The sequence below is a fragment of the Lampris incognitus genome, chromosome 2 (genome assembly GCF_029633865.1).
Source record: "Lampris incognitus isolate fLamInc1 chromosome 2, fLamInc1.hap2, whole genome shotgun sequence".
Taxonomy (NCBI): Eukaryota; Metazoa; Chordata; class Actinopteri; order Lampriformes; family Lampridae; genus Lampris; species Lampris incognitus.
The window spans coordinates 10,402,778-10,414,891 of record NC_079212.1 but is presented as its reverse complement, the minus strand read 5'-3'; the positions used below and the strand labels follow the sequence as shown (position 1 = coordinate 10,414,891).

At 45.2% G+C, this 12,114-nt stretch overlaps 2 protein-coding genes across 4 annotated transcripts in view; one reads left to right on the top strand and one right to left on the bottom strand.

The window, feature by feature from the left end:
* Positions 1-117: 117 nt before the first annotated feature.
* On the top strand, positions 118-8,763 carry edem2 (ER degradation enhancer, mannosidase alpha-like 2). The gene is made up of 11 exons (XM_056273627.1): positions 118-315; positions 1,385-1,495; positions 1,589-1,628; positions 2,043-2,148; positions 2,494-2,619; positions 2,993-3,204; positions 3,516-3,657; positions 4,064-4,188; positions 6,687-6,831; positions 7,643-7,764; positions 7,966-8,763. The coding sequence occupies exons 1-11, from the start codon at positions 212-214 to the stop codon at positions 8,431-8,433; spliced, it is 1,701 nt and encodes a 566-aa protein (XP_056129602.1). The 5' UTR covers positions 118-211; the 3' UTR covers positions 8,434-8,763.
* Positions 8,764-9,545: 782 nt separating this feature from the next.
* mfn2 (mitofusin 2) overlaps positions 9,546-12,114 on the bottom strand; it is a 28,078-nt gene continuing 25,509 nt past the window's right edge. For all 3 annotated transcript variants that reach the window (XM_056273625.1, XM_056273626.1, XM_056273624.1), the window contains one exon: positions 9,546-11,873. In XM_056273625.1, the coding sequence (XP_056129600.1) occupies positions 11,804-11,873 (70 nt within the window). In that variant the 3' untranslated portion in view covers positions 9,546-11,803. The remainder of the gene's footprint in view (positions 11,874-12,114) is intronic.

Genomic DNA, 12,114 nt, shown 5'->3' with positions numbered 1-12,114 from the left:
CGCTTTAACGTTGTAGTGTCGCTTGAAACGCAGCTCCAATCGGAAACTCGGCAATCCGCACGACGCATGCGCGAATCCATCACTTCCTGTTTCCTGACAGTTTCAAAACAGCAGAAAGCCACCTGCGTTGCCGTATTGTCTGTCACATCTGAGTTCTTTTCATATTTATATATATTTTTTACTGGGTGTCTGATTTTCTTCAGCTGTCTTTATGCGCCTGCTACTGTGCGCCGTGCTGTCGGCGCGTCTCTTGGCCTCAGTACGGTGCGATGCGGCGGCACACCAGTTTACCGAGGAAGAGATGGCCGGTATCAGGTAACACAGAGGAGAGACACACAAACACACACGCACACACACGCACACACACAGAGGGAGAGAGACGGAGCCACACACACACACACACACAGAGGGAGAGAGACGGAGCCACACACACACACACGCACACACAGAGGGAGAGAGACGGAGCCACACACACACAGAGGGAGAGAGACGGAGCCACACACACACACACACACACACGCACACACAGAGGGAGAGAGACGGAGCCACACACAGACACACACACGCACACACACGCACGCACACACAGACGGAGAGAGACGGACACACACACGCACACACAGAGGGAGAGAGACGGAGCCACACACACACACACGCACACACAGAGGGAGAGAAATGGAGCCACACACACACACAGACACATACACACACACGCACGCACACACAGAGGGAGAGAGACAGACGGACACACACACACACAGAGGGAGAGAGACGGAGCCACACACATACACACACACGCACACACAGAGGGAGAGAGACGGACACACACACACACACACACACACACACACACACACAGAGCGAGAGTGCCAGAGACATAGATTCTAATGACCACAAATGTGAAGTTATTTCTGCTCAAGTAATTCGGCGGTATTATATTAAAGGACCACTTCGCCGATTTTCAACCTTTTCTCTTGTCTATCCAATATCTATGCGATATACCTGGAGGTCAAAAAGTGTCCTCCAATATTAAAACCCCATGATCACTTGTTTTCAGTCTCTAGGGACTTTTTTCAAGTTTACTCACTGGCTGTTTCTGTTGTCTACCTACATTTTCCATCTGTTTTGTTAGCCGATTCTCTAATCCAGAGGCTGGCTGTTGGCAGGCTGCTTGGCTCCTTCCAACATTCCAGAACTGACATACAGTATAATGGTTTTACAAATGTATTATGGACACGGCTTGAGTGGAACTCACGTGGGGCCTAAACCTAAGGTCAAAACCTGAAGCTCATCTTGGACTTTAACCCTTAACAGCACATGTCAATTCTTTACTCTTACCCCAACATTAATCCAACCTGAACTCTATTCCAAATTAATTTTTCAGACAACGCATCAAATCCATGTTCTACCATGCCTACAACAGTTACCTTGACAACGCCTTCCCCTATGATGAGCTCCGCCCACTCACCTGTGACGGACAGGACACCTGGGGCAGGTAGGGGAACATCACTATCAATGAGGTGGCACATCACCTTCCTTGCAACTCAGCGAATAACCCCTCTCTCTCGTCATCTCTTTCTGTTTGCAGCTTTTCTCTCACCTTGATTGATGCTCTCGACACTCTGTTGGTAAGATCTGAGCATGGGGCCACCAGATGTCTCATTTATGAGCTTCGGTTTTGACATTTAACACTGGAAGTTGAATTTCTGACTGTCTTGTCAATGAGTTTACACGAACTGTTATGAATCTGATGTACCACATAAACGTAAAAGCTGGTCAGATAGAAACAGATTAGCATGCAGTCAAATAAGTAAATCCAAACTGAATGAATGATAATGAAAACTGTATGCTAAATAAACCTCTTCATTGTTATCAGAGCAGCATTCTGACTGGCTAACAATGGTTTAACCTGTTCTTATTCTTGCCATTTGTTTGCTGGTGTGTGTGTGTGTGTGTGTGTGTGTGTGTGTGTGTGTGTGTGTGTGTGTGTGTGTGTGTGTGTGATTGTGATCATGATGATGATGATGATGATTTTGATGAAGGTGTTGGGGAACCACACAGAGTTTGAGCGTGTGGCCTCGCTACTCCAGGACACCGTGGACTTTGACATCGATGTCAATGCTTCTGTATTTGAGACCAACATCAGAGGTGGGCTTGAGGAAGAGAGGGAGGGAGGGTTGGGACCAATTAGTAGATAGAAAGAGGAGAGAAGTATGGAGGTGGTGAGGCAGTGATGGAGGGTCAAGGGATTAGTGAATGGAGAATAGAAGGAAGGAGGAGGAGGCAAGAAGATGGAAAGTGCTAGAAAAGGAAAGAAGGAAACTGGAGAGGAGAGCTAAAGATGAAGAGGGGGAAAGGGAGGAGAAGATGATAGATGGATGATAAATGGATTCCACAAGTAATTTATTCCTCAAACTAACTGTGTATGTGTGTGTGTGTGTGTCTATATATATATATATATATATATATATATATATATATATATATATGTAGTGGTAGGGGGGCTGCTGTCGGCTCACCTGTTGTCAAGCAGGGCAGGGTTGAAGGTGGAGCCAGGCTGGCCCTGTTCTGGACCTCTGCTGAGGATGGCTGAAGATGCTGCACGCAAACTACTACCAGGTACATACATATGTATACACAGACACTCACATACTCAGTCAATATGTCTTTATGATTGCTGTATGTCAACAATAGACCTGAAATGGGCAGTTATATTTAATCTCACTGGATTTTACCAAAATATAGGTTATGGAAAAAAAATTTCCCACTCTCACTCTTCATCTTGTCACACATGGCTTTGAAAAAACGAAACCAAACTAAATATCCACATTTGTTGACTTCTCGTGATTATAAAGATGTCTAAAAGTCACTTTAGTGGAGGCTGCAGGGGGGCAGCTCAGACATCCAGAAAAGACAGAAAATGACCTGGTGTCTGACATGTTGGTACCAGTTTGTTTGAAGTGTGCTGAGTGTTTCATATGTTGTAATCCAGCGTTCCAGACTCCCACCGGTATGCCTTACGGTACTGTGAACCTGCTGCGTGGTGTCAGTCCTACAGAGACGCCAGTGACTTGCACGGCTGGCGTGGGAACCTTCATCCTCGAGTTCGCCACGCTGAGTCGGCTGACTGGGGAGCCGCTGTTTGAGGACACAGCCCGCCGCGCACTCCAAGCTCTCTGGAGCACCCGATCTGAAATAGGACTGGTAACTCTCTCTCTCTCTCTGTCTCTCTGTCTCTCTCTCTATATATGTATACATATATATATATATATCTATATACGTATATGGTTATCTTTCTCATCCGTTTGTCTATCAACTATCAAGCTCTCTTCTGTGTGTCACTATGCAGGGAGACAAGAGAAGACCAGTCTTAATCTACCTGTCTGTCTTTCTGACCTGTCTTATCTCCTTCTCTTTACATCTACCTGTCGTTCTTTCTCCAAGCAGCTCTCTGTGTCTGTGTCTGATCTAACCTGTCTCTCTACCTGTCTGTCTGTCTTCCTGTTTGTCTCCAGGTAGGGAATCATATAGACATCCTGTCTAAGAAGTGGGTTGCTCAGGATGCTGGTATTGGAGCCGGAGTCGACTCTTACTTTGAGTATCTGGTGAAAGGCGCCGTCATGCTGCAGGATGAGGAGCTGCTCCAGATGTTTCTTGGTATTTATACAGCTTCACTTTTCTACTTAATGAAATAACGTGGATGCAGGACCCGGGTGGGCTGAGTTGTTCTGGTAGTGGTGGTTTGAAGGCTGTCTAGAGGAGAGGCCATGCTGTGTCCATTTTGATAAGTAGTTGTTATTCATCTCTGAATGAGAGAGCAGCATTCTGGTAGAAATGACACATTTTCTCTTTAACAAAGCTTTCATTACATGTTCCAATTCATAGTCAGAAATAAACGTAGAAACAAAATCACTTCCTTCTAGAGAATTGGCAAAATATCAGCTTAAGAATAGACACTATACCATCAGTCATCAGATCCAACGATGGTCAAAGGCACATGCAATAGGAATCCACTGATTAGACCAATATCTAACATAATATTTAACTCTGTCCGTGTGTTCAGAGTATGACCGGGCCATCCAGAACTACACACGGTTTGATGATTGGTACCTCTGGGTTCAGATGCACAAGGGAACTGTCTCAATGCCCGTGTTTCAGTCTTTGGAGTCATTCTGGCCAGGGCTACAGGTGGGGCAGCACACACACACACACACACACACACACAGTGCAAGGGCTGGCCAATAATTCAGTGTCATCTTTCAATATTATTGGCATGAAATTCAGATTTTTCTCTCGAAATGAGGCGTTAAATATCTGAGGGAGTATTATTTGACAACTAGTTTTGGTTTCTCTTTATGCATGCTCAATAATCCAGGTAATGAAATCACAGAAGGCTGAATCAGTCCGACTATGGCCGAACTCGATGAAGCAGCAATTATTGGCAGTGCTGTCTTCGGGAGGGGGGCAGAGTCGGCTTGTGTTCGTCACATGAATGCGTCTCTGTATGTATCGGAAATAGCAGTGGTTCGGCCTGGATTCGCCTTGTCACGGAAGTGGGGAGGCGTCTCCTTCGAGACTGCCGGCCGGAGAGATGCAGTTGGCGAACGCATGCAGTACGAGGGTGGGTGTTTGAACTAAAATAGGGATCGATTGGCCACTAAATTGGGAGAAAAAAGGGAAAAATCAGAAATAAATTTTAAAAAAAGAAAAAAAGCTGAATCAGTTCATCTGGACACAACGTTTATTGACCGATACGTTTCATCACTCATCTAAGTGACCTCTTCAGTCTCAACTGCAGGTATCCCCACCTTTATAAACAATACAGTGGTACAACGACCGAAGCCAACACCCAGTTTCATATGCAAATTACCATGACCATTAACTAGAGTTACAATGGCCATGTGTACTATTCACAGAGGATTGGGGAATAGTTGTGACCTATAACATCTCTAAATGTCTTGCATCTATTCTTAACCCGTTGGTAGGCAGTAATGAATATCACATTCAGAACACTGGATTTTGTGGATAAGGTGAGGGACATCATTATGGAGGGGGATGAAACAGTGGTCTCTTATGATAAGTCTCTCTTCACTTGTGTCCCTGTTGAAGCAGTGGAGGTAGTCCGTATGAAATTACAAAACAACCCCACCCTTAGCAATAGGGCCACCGTTGATGCTGACCAAGTGTGTCTGCTCCTGAAGCTGCATCTTCAGTACTTCACATACAGGGGGCAGTACTATAGGCAGAGTCATAGGTGTGCTATGGGTTCCCCAGTCACTTGTATATGGAGGAAGTGGAAAAGAGGGCTCTGATGTCCTGTCCAGGGACACCACCTAGCCATTGGTTCAGATTTGTGGACGACACCTGGGTTAAAATTAAATCTCAGGATGTAGCACATTTCACCAACCACATTAACTCTGTGGACAACCACATCAAGTTCACCAGGGAGGATGTGAAAAATGACAGGTTAGTCTTCTTAGACTGTGAAATTGCAATTGGTGATGGGGGACACTTGATTGTTGATGTTTACCATAAACCAACACATACTGATCAGTACTGATCATCCACTGGAGCAGAAACTAGGAGTCATCAGGACACTGTACCACCGAGCTGACAATGTCCCCACTGACACAGTGGCCAGGGAAGGAAAGGAATCACACATTAAACAGGCCCTGGTTAAGTGTGGTTATCCTAACTGTGCGTTTGTCAAAGCCAGGAAGACACCCCAATAGTGCTCCAGCCAATCGAAGACAGAAGGACAACAGCTGTCTAAGTGTAAACCAGTGGTGATTCTGTATGTGGCGGGAGTGTTGGTACAGTTGAGACAAGTATTTTCCAAACACCGCATCTCAGTTGCTTTCAAACTCCAAAACACGCTCCGCCAGAAATGGGTCCACCACAAGGATCAGGTCCCCCGGCACAAACGGAGAAATATAGGTTACGCTGTTAAGTGCCAGGAGGATTGCCGTGACTTGTACATTGGGGAAACCAAACAGACCCTGGCCAAGAGGATGACACAACACAGGAGAGCTAACACATCAGGCCAGGACCTCACAGTCTACACCATCTACAGACCATTGCCCACTCTTTCAAGGATGAGGATGTGCACATCCTTGATAGGGAGGAACACTGGTTTGAACAGGGAGTCAAAGAGGCCATCTATGTGAAGCGGGAATAACCATCCCTGAACCGAGGGGGAGCCTAAGACTACATCTGTCACCATTTTACAATGCTGTGATTGCAACTATTCCCCAATCCTCTGTGAATAGTACACATGGCCATCGTAACTCTAGTTAATGGTCACGGTAATTTGCATATGAAACTCATCGTTGGTTTGGGTCGTTATGCTACTGTATTGTTTATAAGGGTGAGGATACCTGCAGTCAGTTGAGACTTAAGAGGTCACTTAGATGAGTGATGAAACATTTCTCCCAATAAACCTTGTGTCCAGGTGAAGTGATTCAACGTTCTGTGATAGTTTTGGTTTGATATGATCTGTTACATTACCAAACAGTTCAACGTGTTGAACCTCAGTTGGATTGTTACACATGGGATTTTGACATATGTTATACATTTGTGTAAAATGTAATGTGATTGTAATAATTATAATTTCCTTGTTGGCAGATCCCTCAGTGCACAATTGTAAACATCAGTAATAAAACATGATGTATGTGTGTTCATCCTAGTCCCTGCTGGGTAACCTGGACAGCGCAGTGAGAACCTTCCAGAATTATTACTCTGTGTGGCGACAGTTTGGAGGCCTGCCGGAGTTTTACAGCATTCCTCAGGGATTCACTGTGGACAAGAGAGAGGGATATCCACTCAGACCAGGTCGGTTAACCAACTAACTAACTGACTCACTAGATGGCAGGTATTTGTGACTGACTAATGCGTTCCTTCTGTGGAAAAGAGAAAAGATAATCTACCATGACAAACTAGCCAGCTAACCAATTTATTAACTAGTCGATTGGCTGAGTGTCCTTAATTTCCAAATTAAGTAAAGTATATTATCTAATCTGGTCCCTACCAGTCAGCTCTCAGGCCTGACTGTGTGTTCCCATGTTTTTCTATTTCAATGGAGACCAAATGTCCCCATTAGGATAGAAAAACGTGAAACCACCTACCTTGTGGGGACATTTTATGGGTCCCCAAGAGGAAGAGGGTCCATTTTAGGGTTAGGACTTGGGTTTAGTGTTAACGTTGGAATTATTATTGGGTTAAGGTTAGGCATGTAGTTATGATGGTTAAAGGGACCGTTCACACCAAGATCAAAAATACAAATTTTCCCTCTTACCTGTAGTGCTTGTGAGCTACCGAGGTTTGGAAATATCGGCCGTAGAGATATCTGCCCTCTCTCGAATACCATGGAACTGGATGGCACTCGGCTTGTGTTGCTCAAAGCGCCTAAAAAGTACATTTGAAAAACTCAACAGCAATGTCTTCCCAGAAGTCATGACCCAGCTACTCAAGATAATCCACAGACCTTGAAACTGCTCACAACACAAGCCGAGTGCCATCCAGTTCATTTTTGGGGTGAACTGTCCCTTTAAGGTGAGGGTTAAGGGCTAGGGAATGAATGTAGTCAGTGAGGCGTCCCTACATGTATAGAGAAAGTGTGTGTGTGCGTGTGTGTGTTTAACAGAACTGATAGAGAGTGCGATGTACCTGTTCAAGGCGACAGGTGACCACACCTACCTCCAGTTTGGTCTCGATGCTCTGGAGTCAATTGAGAAGATCACCAAGACTTCCTGTGGATACGCCAGTGTAAGTCCTGTCTGTCTACCTGTCTGTCTCAAGTCAGAGTCCATCTGTGGAAATGAGAATGTCCGTCCTTTTATCCATTTCTAACAATAATTTAAGATCTTATGATTCCAATTTATTCAATCTCCCTCAGTGTTTATAGTTAATAGTTCATATTTGATTTAAGTTGTTATTGTCTTATTATTGTCTTATTGTTGACCCCAGATCAAAGACCTGAGAGACCACCAGCTGGATAACCGCATGGAGTCCTTCTTCCTGGCTGAAACTGTCAAATATCTCTTCCTGCTCTTTGACCCCTCTCACTTTCTGCACGGAGGAGCGGCGGGCTGGGAGGAGGGGGGGGAGGATGGGCAGTGTATTCTGGGAGCGGGGGGCTTTATCTTCAACACAGAGGCCCACCCACTTGATCCTTCCGCACTCTACTGCTGCAGCCGCCACGCCCAGGACAGGAAGGAGCTGAGGGACATTCTGCTCAGCCTATCACAGCCCTCCAAGGGAGCACACCACCCTCCCCGGCCCTCCAAACAGACAGGGGGGCCTCCCCCTGTCCACCCAGAAAGCATTGGTCTGAAACCTGGCGAGCGGAAAGGGGCCCCCGTGCTGTCCTGCCCCGTTCAGCCATTCAGCGCTCGATTCGCCATCCTGGGACAAGTTTTCACCGACAACACCTGACGTCTGACCATGAGCTCAAACTGAGAAAGTAGATGGAGATTTAATGAACCGACTGGGGATGGAACTAGTCTCCTGTCCTGCTTTGGACATATGAAGAGTTCTGTCTTAAAACCAGATACATCCGTTTTGAAAATTAGATACTTACCTTGAAAAGTACCATCTTTTAAGGGTACTCTGTGACTTTGTTATGAGGAAATGTTTTTAATGTGTCTTTTTTAAATCATTCCTCCTCCTATGGTGGTTGTTTGAAACAGGATTCAGTGACGTCATGAAACGTAGGGGGACCAGGACATTATCAAAACCTCGGTCAGGATTTTCGTTTTTGTAATCAGTCTAGCACAAGATAACAGCGGCGATGGCGGTAATGCTGCATATTTGAAACTTGAATAAGAACTGCCTGTACAGCATTTTAGCTCTGCCAGTTTAACAGCAAACTGGATGTGAGAACAGTCCCAACTTTTCTCCGTCCAGACAGAATGAGAAGCTCGCAGATGGACGGCTGAAATGAAGGAAAAGAAAGGTGAACAGTTGAGCCGCCATGGCTGACAGTCTGCCGGCTTCATGCTAACAAGGCCAGCTTAACATCCGGTTCCATTGTGGGAGACTCGGCAGTAAACCGATGGCGTGATGCTGAAACAAAGCATCCATCGGGGTCTCTGAGGTCACACGTGTTGTGAATGTTCAACTGATGAGGGAATTTCGAGTTTGAAGTGAACAGTTGAGCGTTTGGGACAAACGGGTGAATATGAAGTTGAGTTTGTGTCCGACGTTTGACTTTGACGTCAGACTGAGGTGAACCTGGAGAGTTGGCCAGACGCTGGACAAACAGGAGCCGTGCAGGTAAAGCTTGTGTGTGGGAAACACTGATGAGGGAGACAAATACGTCAATTTCTGGAAAATCATCTGATGGGAGCAGCTTTTATCTTTGAAAATTACAAATGTATATGAAATAGAAATAAAATTTTAAAGAACTAAATCAAGACAAACAATCGAACAAACTGTGACCCCCTCAGATCCACCAGAACAGCCTTGTAAACACTTGCACTTCATTTGCAAGCCACAGTTTCAACCACAGAAAATACACAGAATAAAAGACGAGTTGTTCAACGGGTTTCTTTAGTGTTTACAGTTTTAATAATTTCCTTTGACGCTCAACAAGACAACAAACTGGGACAGTCACTGCATGCAGGCGGACATATGATCTACCCTGAAGTCTTCAGGTGTCTACAGGAACTTTACACCTTTGCATTTGGGGGGGAAAAATACTTATTGGCTTAAAAAAATATACATAACACAAACAAAAGCAGCAAAATCATAAAGTGCATGTTTTAGCCAACGTTCCTACTCACTTGGCACAATCACAACCCAATATCTTGACTTTACAGCCCAGTTGAAGAAGTAGCTCAAGTTTTACTTTTTTAACTGCAGCATGGAACGATATGAAATTATATCCAATGCCGGACAGCTGAACCAGTTCATCTGGACACGTTTAGTGGGAGAAACATTTCTTCACTCATTTATATATCCGATACACACATATCCCAAGAGATAACTACTTTGGATTTGAGGAACCACAGAAATGGTCCACAAATTCCATCTTAATGAAATGTAAAATAAAATCAATGCTTAGAGTGTTTCTGACTGCAGAGACATTGACATCATTAAGACGAGGCATTTGCATTGGATAAACAGGCCTCTAGTTTGGTAGGCCTTGTGTTTCTTTCACCATTAAAGGTTTACCACACTCTTGACACATTATCTCGATAAGGGTTGAAGGCTTCAGGGATGTGAAACTATTAAATTAGATACAACGTTGCAGTTAAAAGAACCTTAAAGGGACAGTTCACCCCGAAATCAAAAATACACATTAGCCATCTAGGATTGTTTTGGTGTGAGCTGCTGAGTTTTGGAGATATCAGCTGTAGAGATGTTCGCCTTTTCCTCCAATACAGTGGAAGTGGACGGCACTCGGCTCGCGTTGCTCAAAGGGCCAAAAGCAACACAAGCCAAACGTTATCCATCCATCCATCCATTTTCCGAACCGCTTATCCTGCTCTCAGGGTCGCTGGAGCCTATCCCAGCAGGTATTGGGCGGCAGGCGGGGAGACACCCTGGACAGTCCGCCAGATTATCGCACAGGGCCGACATACACACACACAACCACACACATTCACACCTAGGGACAATTTAGTGTGGCTGATTCACCTGACCTACATGTCTTTGGACTGTGGGAGGAAACCGGAGCCCCCAGAGGAAACCCACACCGACACGGGGCAAACATGCAAACTCCACACAGGATAGACCCGGGACGACCCCCAAGGTTGGACTACCCCGGGGCTTGAACCCAGGACCTTCTTGCTGTGAGGCGACCGCGTTAACCACTGTGCCACTGTGCCACCCGCGTGTCATCCGGTCCCGTTGTATTGGAGAGAAGGCCGCATCTCTACGGCCGATATCTCCAAAACTCGGCAGCTCCCACCAAAACGATCCAGATGGATAAATAGCACTGCGGGTAGGAGGAAAAACATGTATTTTTGATTTTGGGGTGAACTGTCCCTTTAACAGCTTAAAACCTGGAGGTTTAACTAACTGGCCTGTGGTTTCAACACAACATCCTCCATCAGTGCACAACTGACCTCGTGTGTCCGCTTAGTTCATAAGCTAGGAAAAAGAGGAGGTCTAACTAGTGTGCATACACTAGAAAGGTAAGAAGTCTTTATTGATCATGGTCGAGCCAATAAGTTAAATACAGACAGTGACTGATATTCCCTTTCTAGCCTACCTGATTATTTTGCTGACGGGAAGAAAAAAACATGAGCGTGAAAGTATGACAGCCAACCCCCAAATGCAAGTGCATTCAAAATGGCGTTGTGTGCACATCCCGTTCAAGTCCGGGGTCTGGGTTCAGTCCTTATGAGTCGGTTCAGACGAGCCAGTGGAAAACGACTAGGAATAAATTATTCTGAGTCCCTCCTATTGGAGATCCTTCTCTACTCACACAATAAGAAGGGCTGTTTTCCCTTCTAGTCTCTTACGGACACCTGCTTTAGGGTGGCAGCCATTACTCTGTGTTCAAAAGGCAAAAGATCGAATGAAATAAAAACAACTCATCTGACGTGTTTCACAAATCAAATGTGGCGGTAAGATATTTGGTGTCAAATTAATTTCACCCTTCTTATACGGGCGAGAGGCCCTGAAGCTGAACTAAATACAGGCAAAACAATGTCACTACATTGGCCACAGGAAAGAGTACCGGAGGAGGAAAAAAGAGATCTCTCTGTACACCGAACAACGTAGACCTGCCTTCCTTCCATCCTCCTCTTTTCTTCTCCCTCTTTCGGTTCTTGGCGTCAGACTCGGGGCTCTGGTTTTATCTGCCCTGCTGGAGGTACTGCTGGGTGAACATGTTCAGCTCGCTGTCCAGCCAGCCGGCCTTATTCCTGCCATCACAACAGTTATTTTTACAGCTATATTTCTCATATGGAACCAAACATGATCGACTTTTTTATGTCAAAAGCCTATGGATTATTTTATTTACAAGGTGTATTTGTAAATATTAAATATCAAAATTTACAAATGTATTTGCAAGCGATTTTTCCCCCCTTATTGTCACCAACACATGGCTGAATCCTTTGCACGCAGCCCAGGGCAAAACGTGAACACGTGTTTTGCATCCTAAAT